Below are 19,117 nucleotides of genomic sequence, written 5' to 3'. Positions count from 1 at the left end.
ATCACCTTTCTTTTAGGATTTAGATATTCAGGCCTGTCTGCAAAGACCTATATATTAAGAATGTAGGTGTATTCTTTTCACTTAGCTAGTTATAGAGGTATAAAAGAAAGAATCAAAGATCACTGTCTGTGCAATGGCCTTCTCTTACTGTGACAGGCTAAGACCTTCAGCTAAGATGTAGATAGGCAGCCATAAGCTGGGAAGTGAATGGTCACATCCTCACATTCCAAACTAGTCACATTGAAATAAGGTGCTATTGGGCTGTTAGGAATACAGTCCTGTCCTGATATTCCTATCACCTCCAGAGAAAGGGAAGATCCTAGAAGATGTAAAAGGAAACTTAGTTTGATAGCATCCTGTCTGGCAAGGACTCACTTATCAGTAGACACAGCTGGAAAACCCTTATGTCTGTATAGATGTAGTTGTAAAATCCTCACTTCTGTACTGTTTTGTATGTTTATTTGCATGGTCTCTGTCTGGTTCTGTGATTGTTTCTATCTGCTGTATAATTAATTTTGTTGGGTGTAAACCATTGAAGTGGTGGGATATAATTGGTTAAATAACCATGTTACAATATGTTAGGATTGGTTAGTTAAATTTCAGAAAAATGATTGGTTAAGGTATAGCTAAGCAGAACTCAGGTTTTACTATGTAGTCTGCAGCCAGTCAGGAAGGTGGGGGGGAATGGAACAGGAACTGGGGATGGGGGAATTAAAATCATATCTTGCTGAAGGAGAAAATAAGGGAACAGGGGATGGGAACAGGAACAGGGACACAGGCAAGGCTCTGTGGTGTCAGAGTTGGGAAGGGAGATACTAAGGAAGGAAAGTGGAATCATACTTGCTGGAAGTTCACCCCAATAAACATCGAATTGTTTGCACCGTCGGACTTGGGGTATTGTTGGTCTCTGCTCATGCAAGAAGGACCAGGGAAGTGAAAGGGTGAAGGAATAAGCCCCCTAACACTTCCTCTGCTCCCAGTGCTTCGAAATGGATTCCTTGAGAACCTGTTTCACGATTTTGTCGTGGACTGAAGTGAGGCTGACCGGTCTGTAGTTCCCCAGGTTTTCTTCCTTCTCTTTTTTAAATATGGGCACTATATTTGCCTTTTTCCAATCTTCCGAGACCTCCCCCGATCACCACACATTTTCATAGATAATGGCCAATGGCTGTGCGATTGCATCAGCCAACTCCCTCAGCACCTTTAGATGCATTAAATCTGGACGCATGGACTTGTGCATGTCCAGCTTTTCTAAATAGTCCTTAACCTGTTCTTTCATCAGTGAGGGCTGCTCACCTCCTCCCCACACTGTGTTGCCCAGTGCAACAGTCGGGGAGCTTTTGAGAACTTCAGATTTTTCCACATCTTCTGTCACTATGTTGCCTCTCCAGTTCAGTAAAAGTTGCTCGACTGTTTTGGCTAATAGCCATTGTTGGATCGATCCTCTATGGACTGATCTATTTCTTTTTTTTCCCAATTATACATGTATCTAGTTCCTTTTTGAATGCAGTTTTACTTTTGGCCATCACTACATTCCCCTTGCAATGAGTTCCACAGGTTACATTTGTGTTGCTTCAATAGTCAATAGCAATAGTCACACACCCGGATTCCCATCACTTAGGCACTGGTGCAGCACAACAGGGAAACTGAAGCACAGAGGGTATTCAAACGGTAAGACTCAAATAGGCTCGCATATAACATTATAACTTTCTAACAGGCGTGTGCTGGTGCCTAAGGACCCTGAGCCTGATAATCAAGACCTGTGGTCCCTGATGCACAGGCAGTAATGGAGGCAGAGTCAGACAGGCCCATTGCAACCTTCTCTCCTGGCGCCCTTTACTGTTGCTGCCAAACAAGTCTAGACTGAGAAGACAAATTCTCTGATTCTGTCCCTTAATGACACAAGCAATCAGGGCAGTCGACCTGACCTGAGACACCAAGGGGACATTACCCAGTGATAATCCTAGATGTGCAGGGCTGTAAGAGACCTCACGGGTCATCTAGTCCAGTCCCCTACACGCCAGGCAAACATTTTCCTACGTGGCTGCTGATTTAAAGGGTTTCAGGTTTGGATGCCGGGGTACTGGAACGAGGGGGGCCAAGGCCCATGGCCCCATCACTTATAGACGTTGGAGGGTTAAGCTCTCCCAATGTTTACTGGCCAGAAGGGCAAGCGACAGGGGGAGGGGGTGGAGAGAAATGAGTGGAAGGCAGGAGATTGGGGAGATGGGGTGGGATGGGGACCCAGGGGAAGGGAGGGGACAGGGTGGGGGCTCGGGGATGTCTGGTGAGATGGAGGGGCCCCCTGAACTCTGAAGCCTGGGCTGTGATTCCCAATGTCTTGCTAATGACCAGCAGCAAACCCCTCATTCAGCACAAGTGAATGTGGAGCCCCCACCCAGCTAGATTGCATGAATGCTCCCAGAGCCGCTCATGAATCACCCAGGGAAAGGCCCCAACCAAATCCTCCCAGCTCCCAGCCTTCTACCTCAGCAATACACCGACTGGCACTGCTGAAGACGCGCAGTGCACATTTATTAACTGGTTCCCCACCTCATCAATGGAAAGTGGATATACACCAGCCCTTGCAACACCTCCGCAGATTTACCACACGCTTCAGGCAAACTCGTTGGTAAAGACAAACGGTCAAATACGTTTACCAACTACAAATGATAGATTTTGAGTGATTATAAGTGATAGGCAAGAAATCAGCTTTAGTCACCAAAATAATATAAAATATAAACACAGAGTATAAACCCTATTAGACTGGGCAACACCTGGATTAAGCAGTTTTTATCAACGCACAAGATACTGCAGTTCATAGCACACACATTTCACCCTTGAAACTTGGGCCAGTCCCCTCTGTTGGAGCTCTCTAGTCCAACCCCCGGCTCAAAGCAGGACCAACACGAACTAAATCATCCCAGCCAAGGTTATGTCAAGTTGGGCTTTAAAGGATAGAGGATAGGATAGAGATTCCACCATCTCCCTAGGGAACCCATTCCAGTGCTTCACCATCCCAGTGGTGAAATAGTGTTTCCTAATATGCAACCTAGACCTCTTCTTTGGGACCCTTCTTCAGGTAGTAGAAGGCTGCGATCAAATCCCCCCTCACTCTTCTCTTCTGCAGACTAAATAACCCCAGTTCCCTCAACCTCTCCTCATAGTCATGTGCCCCAACCCTCTAATCATTTTTGTTGCCCTCTGCTGGACTCTTTCCAATTTCTCCATCTCCCTTCTGTAGTGGGGGGACCAAATCTGGATGCAATACTCCAGGTGTGGCTTCACCAGTGTCGAACAGAGGGGAATAAACACTTCCCTCGATCTGCTGGCAATGCTCCTACTAGTACAGCCTTATAAGCCGTTAGCCTGCTTGGCAACAAGGGCACCCTGCTGACTCACATCCAGCTTCTTATTCATTGTAATTCCTAGGTCCTTCTCTGCAGAACTGCTGCTTAGCCACTTGTAACCTGTAGTGGTGCATGGGATTCTTCCATCCTAAGAGAAGGACTCTACACTCTGCTAATAATGTAGGCTCACCCCCCCCCCCAAGTTTAGTCTGTTGCAGAACTGGCTGGATTCACAAAAACCAGGAACCAATTTTTCATGAGAGCTTCTCCGCCCCACAAAATGGCTCCTCAGTGAAAGGATCCAGAGGGCCTCTCCCCACTCTGTGTTATCCTGAAAGTCTTTTGTCTCTGTTCATAGGCATGTCAATCCTGTCTGTTGTAATGTTCCTTCACTTACTCTTTAAGTGGTGTTGATTATTTGAAGTTTTCTCTGATGGTTTTCTATTGATCATCTCGGGACACAGCATGTCTGGAAACTGAGCCTGGCATTACATCCCCAGCTAAACAGATTGGGGTGATGACGCCCTCCTGGAATGGCTATCTCCTAGACACGCTGTCGTGGTGACTAACTTCTACTCCAAGTCCATAAAGCTCACTGTCAATATCACTATGTTTCCTTAACTATAACCCAGACATGCCTTTTGCAATGGTTATGAAGCTTGAGAAGTGACAAGCTTTCTGGACACACCTTACATGCTACTCTTTATGGGTAAATATTCCATAAGACTTGTGTGTGGTGTAGTGATTTTGTCAGGCCTGAGATACGAGCTGTTTGCAAGGAAGAAGGAACTTTTTGCTGTCGGCCTCAATGTCACAACGACCTTTCTACATAACATACAAAAGGAGAAATGATCAGATCAAACAAGTGAGATGTCACGGAGTCCCAGGGCGATGCGCTGGAACTGCTCCCCACAAAGCCAGTCTGGACTTTGGGGAGCCTCCTCTCCCTCGGAGAAGACTCTCTTCAGGGCAAGAAGCTCACATGGCTTCACCTCCTGGGTCTCTCCTTGAAGCATTCAGCATGTGCCCCTCTGTGCTCTTCCCATAGCGAGTCTGCCCAGGCGGGGTCCTGGTGAAGCCACTGGGTCCTGCACTCCCACTCTGTAGTCAGACATGACTCTTAGCCAGCCAGTAAAAGAGAGATTTATTTGGATGACAGGAACACAGTACAGGACAGGTCTTGCTGGTACAGACAACAGGACCCCCTTTAGTTAGGTCCATCTGGGGCACCAGGGAGGTCCCAGCCCCGTTGAGAGACCCGAGCCCCATCAGGTGCTCGTCTCCATTTCCCAGCCAGCTTCCAAGCTGAACAACTCCCCCCAGCCTCTCCTTCAGCCTCTGTTCAGTTTCCCATGCAGAGGTGTCACCTGGCCTCTAACCCCTTCCTGGGTTCTAGCGTTACATGCTCAGGTCTACCTCCCTCAGGCCAGTCTCCCATCCCCCAGTGCAGACTGTCCTTCCAGGCCAACACCCCCCACTCAGCATTCACAGACCACAGTAAGAACAGTCCCATTTCATCACATCTCTCCCCCTTCGAGACCGAACTGAGCAGGGTCACTTCAGCCAGTGGAGAAGTTCGAACCAACCCACGTTTCCATGGATGCCCCAACATCCCTCCCATTCCTTGGTGAGAATTACACCAGGCCCTTCTAGTTTCATGCCCTCTTTAGGTCAGGGGTGCTCCATGGCACCTGTAGTCTGCAGTGGGAAGGTTTATGCAGCCCGTGCCCTTTTCCCACCCCAATATCCCGGGGGTTCAAGCTGGGCTGGGGTCTTCTCCTAGCGTTCCAGTCTGCAGGGCTGTGATTCAGGCTCTCTTGGTTCAGAGCCCCCCTTTTGACCTTGGCCAGCCTCTGGAAAGGCTCCTCTATGATGGGCAAGGGTCCTAAAGCCATTTTCCCCTTGTCCGGGGCCTTCCTCACCTTCTGGCATGGGTCTCAGAAGCGGCAGTACTGTCGGACATGAGTAATGACCCCAGGCCTGTAAAAGTTGCGTAGCAGCCTCTGCTGGGGAGGCCAGGTTCCCTGGTGCCCTGAGAGGGGGATGTCATGGGCCCGGCACAGCAGCTGGCGGCGATACTTCCGGGGTACCACCAGCTCCCCTGATCCCCCCGGACTCCATTTTCCCTGGGGGAGCCCATTCTCGGTACAGGAACCCCTTCTCCCACAGGAACCTTTTCCGGCAACCTCCCCCCATGGTCTGTACTGCACTGAGGTTGGCCAGGTCCCTTATCTTCTGCAAGGAGGGATCTTTCTGCAACTCGGCCTGGAACTCAGCAGCTGGGACAGGGATTGACACCTGCTCTCTCTCACCGGCTGGGTCTGAGGCTGCAGCCTCCTTGAGCTGTGTCTCTGGGCACTCCCTCCCAACCAGGTTAGGGTCCTGTGCCTCAGGCAAGGTACCCTCCCCGTTGTCAGGGTGCAGTGCCCCTCGCCAGTTCTTAACACCTCCGTGGGCAAATGGTGGTGCCTCCCCACTTCCTTGGGGCCCTCCTTGGCCCCCCATTTCAGATGTACCCTCACCATGGACACTTTGAATGGGGTCCCGCTCACTCTCCTGTCAGGATGAGGTAGATATTCGACATCACCTGACCTGGAGCTACCACCTCGGGCCGGGCCAGTGTCACCTCAGCACCCATGCCCCAGTATCCATTGACCTCCCTCCCATCCACCTCCAGGGGAACAAGACATTTGCTCCACAGGTACCGTCCCATGTCCACCCTGTAAATGGAGAACCCTGTATTCGGAGCATCCAGCCCCTCAAGGAAGCTGGCCTGGGGCCCTTCTCCCTCCTGAGCAGTTGGAAAGCTGTAACGACCCCTTGCCTGTGCCGTCGTCCCTTCATCCGACTGGATCTCTAACAAGTTGACCATCTGTAGGTTTGTTCTCCTCAGTCTGTCCAGGAGCCTGGGGCACTGGGTCTGTATGTGGCCTCTCTGGCCACAGTAATAGAAGTCCATGTCCCGTATGTCCCCTCAAGCAGGTCGATTGGCCCTGATGCTAGATGTTCCCCTTGGGAAGAGGTTCTCCATGTTTCCCCTTTGGGAGATCCCAAAGTCACCCTCTTTCCGCATCATGGTGGGCCTGTTCCTTTGGGACTCCTCCCTGTTATCCCCTGCCTGACTGTTCACAAACTCGTCGACCAGCTGGCCTGCATGCTGCGGGTGCTCTGGCTTCTGGTCCATTAACCATCACCTCAGGTCGGACAGGCACTGCTCATACAGGTGCTTCAATACCAATAGGTCAAGCAGGTCCTCTTTAGCTTGGGCCCCACCTCTCCACTTGTGGGCATACCCCTGCGCCCGGTTGGCCAGTTGTAGGTATTTGACCTCATGGGTTTTGCGCTGACTCTGGAACTTTTTTCAGTACATCTCAGGAGTCAGCCCAAAGTCACGGAGCAGGGCCTTTTTGAACAGTTTGTAGTCCTCTGCTTTTGCCCCTTTTATTCGGCTGTACACTTCCATGGCTGTGGAGTCCAGTAAGGGGGTGAGAAACGGGGTCCTGTCTCCAGGGTTAACCCTGTGCACCTCGCAGGCATTCTCAAAGGTCGTTAGGAAGGTATTTATGTCGTCTCCCTCCTTACACTGGGCCAGGGAGCACTTATCAAAGCTCTTTGTAGACTTAGGTCCCCCCTCACTCACCTCCGCCAGGTCCCCACTGCTCCTCAGCCGGGCCAGCTCCAGCTCATGCTTTCCCTGTTTCTCCTGTTCCTCCCACTCCTACTTCAGTTGTTACCTCCTTAACTTGAGTTCTTCCCGTCTCAGCTCCCTGTCATATTCCAATCGAATCCGTTCCAAGGATGGGGAGCTTCACTGAAACGATCCCCTGCTGGCTGCCAGGGTCAGGGTGCCCTCGGTATTCACTGGGCTTCCCCCAACCCCTCCCCTAGGTATAGGTAGGCAGGGTCTCGGGATGTCCTCTGCAGCCGTCTGACACCTCCCATTCATGTCAGGCTCTGGGGCCCACACTGCATCTGCCGGGCGGCTTCCCTCAGGGAAAGGGCTCTGTTCACCCAAGCGATCCTTCTCCTCCAGCTGGGCAATTAGCTGTTCCTTGGTGGACCTCCCAGTGCGAAGCCCCCTCTGCTTGCACAGCTCCACAAGGTCGCTCTTAAGGCGTTTAGCATACATCTTCCTGCTGGCCACTCGCCGGCCTGTGCTCTCAGCTTTCCACCATTCCAGGGAGACCTTTAGTGCGCCAGTCCTTCTTCAGGTCACCCCCTCTCTGCCAGGGTCGAGCTGCAGACTCCTCCGCCCATGGGACCGCTCGCCGCGATCCCCCAGGGGACCCTGTTACTGCAAGAGCCTTTTCTCTGGTCACACACTCCCAGGGGTGAATTGCCCCCTGAAACCATCTCTTTCTGAATCTCCAGCCCACCTGGTCCCCGTCAATCCTCCTTTGCTTTACTGCTCCCCAGTCACTTAGTGCAGGAAGCTCCGTCCACAGGGTGCAGTAGATCCCACTTCTGCCACCAGTTGTCATGGAGTCCGCGATTGATACTCTGGAACTGCACCCCACAAAGCCAGTCCAGACTTTGGGGAGCCTCCGCTCCCTTGGAGCAGACTGTCTTCAGGGCAAGCAGCTCACGTGGCTCCACCTCCTGGGTCTCTCCTTTGAGCATTCAGCATGTGCCCCTCCATGTACTTCCCACAGTGAATCCACCCAGGCAGGGTCCTGGGGAAGCCACCAGGTCTTGCACCCCCACTTCGCAGTCAGACGAGACACTTAGCCAGGCAGTAAAACAGAGGTTTGTTTACATGACAGGAACACAGTCCAGGACAGGTCTTGCCGGTACAGACAACAGGACCCCCTTTAGTTAGGTCCATCTGGGGCCCCAGGGAGGCCCCAGCCCCGTTGAGAGACCCGAGTCCCATCGGGCGCTCGTCTCCATTTCCCAGTCAGCTTCCAAGCTGAAAAATTCCCCCAGCCTCTCCTTCAGCCTCTGTTCAGTGTCCCAGGCAGAGGTGTCACCTGGCCTCTACCCCCTTCCTGGGTTCTAGCATTACATGCTGAGGTCTCCTCCCTCAGGCCAGTCTCCCATCCCCCAGTGCAGACTGTCCTTCCAGGCCAACAGCCCCCACTCAGCATTCACAGACCACAGTAAGAACAGTCGCAGTAAGAACAGTCACCACATAAGAAAAGGAAAGGGTTAATTCCCTGCTGCTCTTCCCCACCAGAGCCAGGCACAGAGGCAGGTCCCTGGGGCTCCGTGCTGGCTCTGAGCTCCCCCTGGGATTCCCAGGGCAGCAGTATAAATATCCCTGTACCTCAGCCCCGGTCAGTGCAGATTCCCTGCTGCCTGCAGCTCCCCGACCTGGTCACAGGCAGAGATTCCTCCTGCCGGGCTGGAGCCGGAGCCTGGTGAGTCGTTTGCATGGAATGAATCTGTGAAGGGGCGAATGGAAACATGAAACCTAGGAAATGTTGAGCTGGGGTTGGCTAGAATGGGGGTGTGTAACTCTGACTGCAGGGGCAGGACAGGAGCTGGGGCTCTGAGATACGCTCCTGTGACTGCGCTGAGGTTGGGTGTTGGGAAGAGGTCGCCGGGTTACCCTGATCCACTCCCACGGACGTCACCGGGGGTCTTGCTGTTGAAGTCAGTGGGCTCTGGACTGAGACATTCTTGGTTATGTGACTGTTCAGAGTAAACCTCATTGCAAACCTCCTCAGGCCCTGTAATATTCTGCACCCCAAATCCCAAGGCCTTCACTCAGGCAACACTTCCATGAAAATCAATCAGGACCCCAGGACTCAGTCCGTTCTGGTTTGCAGAAGTTAGCTGGTTTTAAGCAGCATAGCTGTAAATGTCCAAAATAACCCAGGAGGAACCAATTATAAGGGCTGCTTTGATACTGATTGTGATGTGTTCTCCCCAGAGTAGCATCTGGAACTGGGGTACCCCTGAGCCCGCTGACCCCCCAGCCTGGGCTGCCTCTCGCACTGTACAGCTGTGACAAGCTGCAAAGCCCTCCCACCTGCACTTTCACCAGCATTCACACAGGTAGAGACATACCCAGCTGCAACTGGACACAGGCTCTTTAACCACCAGCTGTCCAGGTAGGACCCCAGAGCAGTACCATCCTGCACTCGTCAAATCTGGGCAGTGTGTGTGTTTAATACCCCTGCACCTATCACTCAGTGTGAAGACAACCATGCACACTTGGGGTAACCAAACCAAGATTTTCCCCAGGCACTCCAGTCAAAGCTCAGTGGTTTAGATTGTAACAGAATAAGTTTAATAACTATGAAAAATAGATTTTTAGATTCTATATGAATCTTAGGTTGCATTTTTGTTTATTTGCTAGGTAATCTGCTTTGATCTGTTTGCTAACACTTGTAACCACTTAAAATCTTTCTTTGGTAGTTAATAAAGGTGTTTTGCCTGTATCTACAGTAGTGGGTTGGAATGAAGTGCCTGGGAAAATCATAGCTCGACTGGCAGAGGCTGTTGTATATTCCTTTCCCCATTCAGGGAGGGGGCGAATTCTATGAGTTTACGCTGTACAGTTCTCAGTGCAGGGTGAGACTGTAACATTTTGGGTTTACACTCCAGTGGGGGGTACGAATCTGGGAAGCTGGTGGTTAATTTGGCTGCAGCCTCTCTATTGTTGGTTCATGCAGTGGCTGGTTAGAGCCTGCATGTAACTGGAGCTGGGTGTGTCCCTGTGTGTGTGGATGCTGGTGTAAGTGTAAGATGGGGAGCAGGTCTGCAGCTTGTCACAGCAGCACAGTGTGAGGGGGGCACAGACTGGGGGGTCAGAGGGTTCAATGAAACCCCAGTTCCAGGTGAAACCTAGGGGGGAACATGTCACACTGTAACAAATGCAGTCCAGTCCTAGCCGACACTCACCTTCTCACTGATTGTCTCTTTTGCTTTTAGCTCCTGGAAATTGAATAGAAGATCCAAACGATGGCACATGATGCCAGCTGACAATCACACCTTTTTTGCTCCTATGACCTACATCCTGACTGGCATCCCAGGTACGAAGGAGTCTCATGTCTGGATCTCCATACTCTTATGTCTGATGTACGTTGTGGCACTTTTTGGGAACTCTCTCTTACTATTCATCATAGTAACGGAACGAAGCCGCCATGAGCCCATGTATCTATTCGTGTCCATGCTGGCCGCTGCTGATCTGCTGCTATCTACCACAGCAGTGCCCAAGATGCTGGCTGTATTCTGGTTTAGAGCAGGGGAAATTTCTTTTGCTGCCTGCCTGACACAGATGTTCTTCATCCATGTCAGTTTCATTGCTGAGTCGGCCATCATACTGGCCATGGCATTTGATCGGTACGTTGCCATCTGCGACCCCCTGAGATACACCATGATACTAACCAAGTCTGTGATCGAGAAGATGGGGCTGGCAGTTGTCACAAGAAGTTTCTGTATCATTTTCCCTCTCATCTTTCTTGTGAAGATGAAGTTCTGCGGAACCAACCTGCCGCCTCACACCTATTGCGAGCACCTGGCCATAGCCAGGCTGGCCTGCGAAGACATCACAGTCAGTATCTGGTATGGCTTAGCTGTCGCTATTTTCGTAATTGGTTTGGATACTGTGCTCATTGCTGTATCTTATGGGCTAATCCTCAGGGCCGTCTTCCTGCTCCCCTCCAAGGATGCCCGGCTCAAGGCTCTCCACACCTGCAGCTCTCACCTCTGTGTCATACTGATGTTCTACACTCCAGCCTTTTTCCCCATTTTTGCACACCAATTTGGGCACATCATCCCAGGTTATATTCTCAGCCTACTGACCAACCTCTATGTGCTCATTCCCCCCATGTTAAACCCCATCGTTTATGGGTTGAAAACAAATGAGATTCTGAAACGGGTGATCAATGTGTTTCATCGGTGGTGCAGGGGAAGCTCCCTGCTGAGCTAAATCAGGACACAGAAAATGCTCTGGGATTTGGAAATTAAACCAAAGTTTTCATTGGAACTATCGGGATGTTTTTATTATGTACTTCCACTGCGTAAGGTCGAAAGCTGGTCTCTCTCGTCAACAGAATTTGGGTCCAATGAAAGCTATTTCCTCTGCCAGTTTGTCTCTCTAATATCCTGGGGCACACATGGCTGTAACAGCTCAGCGCCCTGCCACAGAAATCAGCCAGACAGAGTGAGTCTTGTTCTAAGTTCAAGGGAAACAACAAAACAAGAAAGCACAAAGTTAAAATGACTTTGTGAGAGCGAGAGCACGGTGTGGGCTCCTCTGTGACAAGCTGCATCCGAGCTGCACTCTGAATAGCCAAGGAGAGCAGCAGCCAAGGGGGACGGGCAATAAAGCCATGGGAAGTGCACTGTGCTGCACATTGGGAGACGGGAGCTCTAGTGTTCATTCTGGCACTGACCTGCTGTGTCACCTTGGGAAAGTTTCTTTCCTCCTCAATTTCCTCATTGGCAAAGTGAGCACATTTTGGGGCCAGCATGGAAGTCAGGTACAAGTCTCCTCAGGAAGACAGTACAGAGAACATACAAAAAGGCATCTACTGGGACAGACAAATGGTCCATCTAGCCCAGTGTCCTGTGTTCCGACAGTGACAAATGCCAGGTGCTTCAGGGGAGTGAGCCATCCCGTTTTCCCATCCCGGCTTCTGGTGGGCAGAGGTTTTGGGACACCAGCAGCATGGGCTTGCATCCCTGACCAGCTTGGCTAATAACCATTGATGGACCTATCCTCCATCAACTTATCTAAGTCTTTTTCAATCCTTTCCCATCACAACATCCCCTGGCAGTGAGTTCCATAGGTTAGCTCTGTGTTCCATTAAAAAACATACATTCTCTTTTTTGTATTAAACCGCTTACCCTAGTTTTTGCATTGTGTGAAAAAGAAAATAACATTTCTCTATTCACTTTCTCCGCACCAGTCATGATTTTATAGACCTCTGTCATAACCCCCCTTAGTTGTCTCTTTTCTAAGCTGAACGGTCCAAGTCTTTTTATGCATCTGAGGAAGTGGGTATTCACCCACAAAAGCTCATGCTCCAAAACGTCTGTTAGTCTATAAGGTGCCACAGGATTCTTTGCTGCTTTTACAGATCCAGACTAACACGGCTACCCTCTGATACAAGTCTTTTTAGTCTCTCCTCATATGAAAGCCATTCTATACCCTTAATTGTCTTTCTTGCCCTTCTCTGACCCTTTTCAAGTTACACTATATCTTTACCGAGATTGGGTACCAGAACTGCACACACTATTGAAGGTGTGGCCATACCATGGATTTATATAGTGGCACTATAATATTTTCTATCCATATCCTAATGGTACTTAACGATCTATTAGCGTTTTTGACCACTGCTGTGCATAGAGAAGAAATTTTCAAAGAACTACCCTATGTCTGCTCCAAAATCTCTTTGTTGGGTGGTATCAGCTAATTTAGACCCCATCCTTATATATGTGTATTTAGGATCATTTATTCCAGTGTGCATCATTTTTCACTTATCAGTGCTGAATGTAACTGGCCATTTTGTTGCCCAGTGAGATCTCTCTGTAACTTTTCTCAGTCAACTTTGGATTAAACTATCTTGAAAAATTGTGTGTATCCTCCAAACTTTGCCACTTCACTGTTCACTCCCTTTTCCGGATCATTAAGGAATGTGTTGAACAGCACTGGTCCCGGTACAGGATCCTTGGGGGACCCCACTGTTTACCTCTCTCCATTGTGAAACAGATCATTTATTCCCCCTTATTTCCTATATTTTAACTAGTTATTCATGCACGAAGGGGCAGGGAGATGTCGACCCTGGATGACATCCATACAGGCTGTGAATATGGGGTGGGACTTAGGAGATCTGCATTCTATTCCCACACTCTGCCACCACCCTGCTGGAGAACCTTGGGCAAAACACTTTGCCTCCCTGTAACTGAGTTTCCTCTTCTGTAAAATGGGAATAATGACACTGACATACTTTATAGACTGCTTTGAGATCCACTGATGAACAGCTGCATATTATTATTTAATTTTGTTTCCAGTGGGGCCCAAAGGTCTGTGCCTGACACTTCCCAAACTGAGACGTGATCCCTAAACTGAGGAGCTTACAAACTAGACATCACACCAAGGCCAAGGAAAATCTGACCAGGGGAACTGTCCCATTGGAGGCTTTGCATCCCCATTATTCACTGATTCACTAATTCCAAAACCAGAAGGCAACATTATGCTCATGCAGTCTGATCCCCTGCATCTCACAGGCTGGAGACCTACCTTCAAATAATTCCCAGAGCATAAATTTTAGAAAAACATCCCACCTTTATTGAACAATGGTCAATAATAGAGAATCCACCACAACCCTCATAAATTGTCCCAATGGTTATTTCCTCTCACTGTTAGAAATCTCCACTTAATTCCCAGTCTCAATGTGTCTAGCTTCCACTTCCAGCATTGGATTGTGTGAGACCTTTCTCTGCCAGGGAGAAGAGCCTGTTGTTATATGTGTGTGCCCTGTGTAGGTACTAACACACTGTGATCAGACTTAACTTTCTCTTTGTTAAACTGAACTGACTGGGCTCTTTGAGCCCATCACTATCAGGCAGGGTTTCTAATCCTTTAATCATTCCCGTGGCTCTTCTCTGAGCCCTCTCCGATGGATCAGCATCTTTTCTGGGTCTGTCCGTTTCGGGGAGCAGGGGGGTAGGGCTGCCCATGACATTACTGCTCACAAAGATGTCATCGATGATGTCACAGTCGGCCCAGCTGTCAGGCAGTGCAGTGAACTGCTGGAGAAGCAGGAGGGCAGGAGGGAGCTGGTGCCCTGGCAGTGAAGAGGTGGGGGCTGGTATACATGACTGGGGCCTGGATTCTGGCATTAGCAAGGGCTGAGGGAGGCTGGTTCCTTTCTCGTGCTCCCCCACCCACAGATCTGTGATCACAGCAGCAAGAACAAGACAAAGAATTTCACCACAGTGAAGCAAACCCAGCCCCCCCGCCCCCCCTCCGGCTCTCCTGGGCCCTCCCTGAGCCTCCCTAAGCCTGGCTGAGAGCGGAGAGAACACCATCGCCTGCCCAGTCATCGCCGCCAACCCCCGCATCATCCGAGTCATGGTGAAAACCCCCACGATGAAAGAGGAGGTTGTGGGGAAGCCAGAGGGCCCTGCACATCGACTCTGCAGTCAGCCGTGACTTTCAGCCAGTGTGTAAAACAGAAGGTTTATTTATCAAAGGAACAGAGTGTAGAACAGAGCTTGTTAGCACAGAAATCAGTGACATTCAGCAAACTCCATCTTGGGGGACCCTGGGCTGGACACCCCAGACTCCCCTCTCTCCAAGTCCCCCACAGCAGACTGCCCAGCTTCCAGAGGCCTGACCTCTGACATGCCTGTTACTCCTCCTCCTCTTGTTTGTCTCACTTCCTGGGCAAAGTGTCACCTGGTTGCTTCCCCCTGTGACAGTTTGGATGACAGAGACCTCCTTGGGACTGTCACCTGATGAGCTGAAATTACCTGTGAGCCTGTTATCCCTGCTAGCTTGGGACTCCAGAACCCTGCCTTGTTGTGCCAGATACGCCAGCCTGCTGCAACACAGGCCTGGGCCAGCCCCTCAAAGGTGCAGACTGTAACCAAATACAGTTCAGCAGATTACCACGCTAGCATCCTGACACCCATTTCCCAATGGGATCCAAACCCCAAATAAATCTGTTTTATTCTGTATAAAACTTATGCAGGATAAACTCATACATTTTCCACGCTCTATAACAGTGATAGAGAGATATGCACAGCTGTTTGCTCCCCAAGCCTTGTCACTAAAAGTTGTGTGCTGTAGACAAGCCCTTATTCTCCTAACTCTAGACAGAGAAATAATACCTGCAAACAAATAGGATGAACACTCTCAGTAGATGATAGGCTTTGTGATGATACTGTTGGTGTCACTAAGCATAACCCTACATAACTCGGGAGGGTGGAAGGCCACAAGAGTATGGAGCCTTCCTGGTTTTAGGCCTCAGCAGACAAGAGTCCCTCCATGTCTGAACTTTAATCGACCTAAAAGGCCAGGTGTAACAGCCGTTATCAGTTGCAACAGTTCTAACTGGTCTAAAGCAGAAATAATGAAGCTTGTGCACCTTTAGCAGAAGGACAAGATAACTTGCAGAAGGAAAACTTACTAATGAGCTGCTGGGGCCAAGATTACTTAATGCACCTGCGCTTACGTAATTGCTACAGGGGGAGGAAGGAGGAGGAGGGAGGGGAAACGGGGGATTGCTAGTCAGTGAGAAAAGTTCTCATGGATATAAAGGAACAGACTGCTTGTTTTAGGTGTGCTTGATCTGAGTCAATCTCCCTGCACCGCTTTGAGATCTCAAATAAACTTGGTTTGCTTCTCCACCCTGGTGTGTTTATTGGCGCGGCACACCAGGCGACGGACCCCCTCGCTGTTGCTTGGCCTCAGGCAGTTATCTGCCGGCAACAGTTCTTGGCGCCCAACGTGGGGCATTGAGGCTAAAATTAGCCTTGCCTGGATCCCTTCTGGTGGTCGATGGATTGCGGCGACGACCGACGCCCAGCGCGCACCGGTGACTTCACCGGGGGCCTCGGCGGAGACGCAGTTTGACTGACCCCAGAGGGCACAACGGTGCAATGCGCTCGAGTAGTGGAGAAGCAGTTGAGGACGACGGTGAGGAACCGGTCCCTTGGATAAGGTAGGAACAGTCCAGTGGTCTGGATTTTTGCCTGTTATGACCTGGGGACGCCCAGTGTCACCCTAGGATATGGGGCAGGGACAGAGTACAGGCAGGGCACGGTGTACACCCTTTGAATGCATTCTAGCGAATTGGGAAGTGCTTGGATCAGATCCACTAACTAAAAGCAAACTAAAAAGTTCTGTATAGTAGACTGGCCTCAATATCAACTAGAGGACCAGAAAGGTGGCCACCGGAAGGATCACTTAATTATAACATGATCCTCCAATTACTCCTGTTTTGTCAGTAAATGGGTAGCTTCTGAAGCTGTTTGTATGGAGAGCTCTTGTAAAAATACCCCACTGTAGTCCAGTTCTTCCCTCTGTCTGGCAGAGTGCAAGGATCCAAAAAGCAGGTTAGGGATAGTGCAGGGACAAAGGAGGGACCTGTCTAGAAAAGGGGAGACCCTATGTCCTAGTGCACTCTCTCCCTGTTGTAGCTAAAAAGCAAGATCAGATGCAGAATGGTACTGGGGGCCAGTGTGAGTGACTGTTACTGGAAGACGCCCAGAGTACCCTGTGAAGCAAAAGCTCGTGACCAGGACTACTCTAACGCAAGCCCGGTAACTAGTGGATCTTTAGGAGGTCCGACCCATGGTGGGCTGACTTGGCCTGGCATTGTCCGGTGAGGAAGCTGCCTGGGTCTAGGAGTGTGTGTACCCATCTTCCCTTCCCCTTTCCTTTCCGTGTGGGCTACTGACAGTCTGATCATCTCACTGGATGCAATCAGAGTAAGCGGCGCCGTCTCCGAGAGACTAGCCGACGCTCTTTGCTGAAGGGAGGTGTAGGAGGGTCGTGGCCATCCTCGTTAGCCTCTCCTGTGTGAGTACCCTGTAGGGAAAAATCCTTAGTTTATGAGCCGCTAGCGCGGACAGGGCACCCTCCCTGTGTGTGTAAGTGGAAAATGGGTGGGGGGGCAGTCTAAACATTCCACCTCACCCCCTAGGGTACCCCAGCATATTACATGTACGTACATTATGGTTCAACAACCTGCAGGTATTTAGAGAAATGGAATATTTACACGCGTGAAAATCCATCTAAACAATGCCCCCTAGAAGGTACTTCAATCTAGATAAGATCATACATCTAAGAGGAGCGTTTAATCACCAAAAAGCCCTGACACAGGGTGAGCAAATTTGTCTATTGAGGAAAGGAACGGGTTAATTTAAAAATCATCTTGGCCCAGGGATGGAAGGGGGGGATTGCTCTGCGTTCAAGGTCAAGAATCAAAGCAGACTATGCTAAGTACAAAGAAAAACTGCTTTCGGCCCCAGCTGGCTGTGAAGGAAAAAATATAGACAGAGGCGAGCCAAAGGCAATACAAGTTACAGAACTAAGATTACATTTGCAAAGCTTAACTGTCCAGTAAGATCCAACAGTGTGCCTTTGTGACCCCGGAGCCGGTGTGGCTTGGTGACACTGAAGAAGCCACAGGCAGCCAACCTGGACTGGAATCTCTGAAAGAGACGCTGCAGAAGATTCCAGAGTGCAAGAGAACAGCCCTCCAAAGAGCGAAAGCATGTTAGAAATTCTGGACAAGCTGTATACAGGATAATCTCCAGTCCACCTCTCCCCCCCTTCTCTGAACATTATACACAGAAGTGGCCAGTCTGGACGTACGTATGTGGGTATGAAAGGGGCTTGGGGCACTAAGGTTTTCCTGAGTGATGAGGGAGCGTTCCCAACACTCTCCGTTGTTGTTTTATTATTTTATTAATGAAGCTTTAAAATTCAGTTATATGGTGTGTTTTCTTTATCTTCCCCCAACGATCCTGTAGTGTCAGCCTGATCACCTGACATGAGGGATAGATTGGTAACAGAAATTTGTCACAGTTTGGTGAGCAATTAAGAAGGGGGGAGCTCTGCAGAATTTACACCATCTATTTGTTTTACCCTTGTTATTTTGTGTTTGCTTTGCTTGGTACTGTTGGTGTTATATGTTGAGAACTGCATGAGTAAAAGTGAGTCCTAATAGGATAAGAAAACGCTATCTGGTTCTGTTCTGTTTAACCGGTTACTGCTGTTTTCCTGCTCTGTTCATTTGGGCATTAGGAGTGTGGGCGGAACTGAACCTCTCGTTCGTAATTCCTCCGAGTGGAAGCCATCTGTGCGAGAAAGCTCTGAGGTCGAATTGAGATCCTTCTGTCCCGTCCCCTGTAGCGGTCAGTGTATAGAAGTGGGAAAGTCTGGCTTAGACTGTAATTCCCTCTGCTCTCTGTGTAATTTTCTTTTCTGTTTAAGTGTCAAACAGATGAATGAGTCTCTGGGTAAACCCTCTAAGAATAGTCCTTTAAATTATATGTTAAGTAAATGGCCTTTGCCCAATGGGCCATGTGTTTTTGTCCAGGTGGCAAGCCTCATGAAGGAGGACTCGGGTAGTCTTGTGAGTAAGAATGTTTAAGGGAAGAGACCAGGAGGGGTGGGGGCTAGATGAGAAGCCCACCCTCCTAGCTAAACTGGTAGTGGAACAAGTTGGTGCCCATGGAAGGGACGGTTCAGCAAGAAAAGCAGGATCGGGCCCAGGCAGGCAGGCAACAGAGAGAGAGAGAGAGAGAGATTGGAAAGCAGGTTGGAAAACTTTAAGGGTGTAGTGGAAGGAAGGAGTCAGTAAGTGTAAGCATGGAGATTTCAAATACCCAGGATTTACTTGGAATGGTGATTTAAGTTGATAAAAGTGGCTGTTGGGAGACAAGCAAGTGATTTAAGGGAGAGTGAGAAGTTAACTCTGTAGTTGCTGGAGAAAACGGCAGTTGAACTTTGTAAAAATGCTAAAGAAAAAAAAGTTTTTGGTGTCTGTGAAATGTTTGTAAATAAATTCAGGCAAAGAAGTTATTGGATTGCAATCATTTGGTGTGGCTATGAACAATTTAGTTGCATTAGCTGAAGAATGTATACAGTGTTATGTAACTGAAAACCTGGGCTGCCTATGAAACAAATACAAGAAACTATGGGGTAAATCCTCTGTTTTGCCTGAAGCCAACAAGAGTATTTGTATATTTCAGGTGATGATTGTCTGCCCAGAAAGGGTGGGTACACCTCTTGTTTTTTTGTCTTTCAGATAATCAGAGAAAACTGATGCCAGCTGAACAGCATTCAACATACCATG

At 49.6% G+C, this 19,117-nt stretch overlaps 1 protein-coding gene across 1 annotated transcript; it reads left to right on the top strand.

Annotated features, from left to right (window-relative positions):
* The first annotated feature begins 10,266 nt into the window (after positions 1-10,266).
* LOC115643296 (olfactory receptor 52B2-like) lies at positions 10,267-13,707 on the top strand. Its single transcript, XM_030547176.1, has 2 exons — positions 10,267-11,194; positions 13,682-13,707. The coding sequence occupies exons 1-2, from the start codon at positions 10,267-10,269 to the stop codon at positions 13,705-13,707; spliced, it is 954 nt and encodes a 317-aa protein (XP_030403036.1).
* Positions 13,708-19,117: the final 5,410 nt, after the last annotated feature.

The sequence above is a fragment of the Gopherus evgoodei genome, unplaced genomic scaffold, assembly GCF_007399415.2.
Source record: "Gopherus evgoodei ecotype Sinaloan lineage unplaced genomic scaffold, rGopEvg1_v1.p scaffold_56_arrow_ctg1, whole genome shotgun sequence".
Lineage (NCBI taxonomy): Eukaryota > Metazoa > Chordata > Testudines > Testudinidae > Gopherus > Gopherus evgoodei.
The sequence above is the reverse complement of the archived record's forward strand: the minus strand, read 5'-3'. Positions and strand labels throughout refer to the sequence as shown.

What these genes read in the sequence shown, in the direction of transcription:
- LOC115643296 (XM_030547176.1), top strand. Translation starts at nt 10,267, where the DNA reads ATGATGCCAGCTGACAATCACACCTTTTTTGCTCCTATGACCTACATC. An exon ending in ACGGGTGATCAATGTGTTTC is followed by an intron (nt 11,195 to 13,681) that starts ATCGGTGGTGCA and finishes AGAAATCTCCAC; the next exon opens with TTAATTCCCAGTCTCAATGT.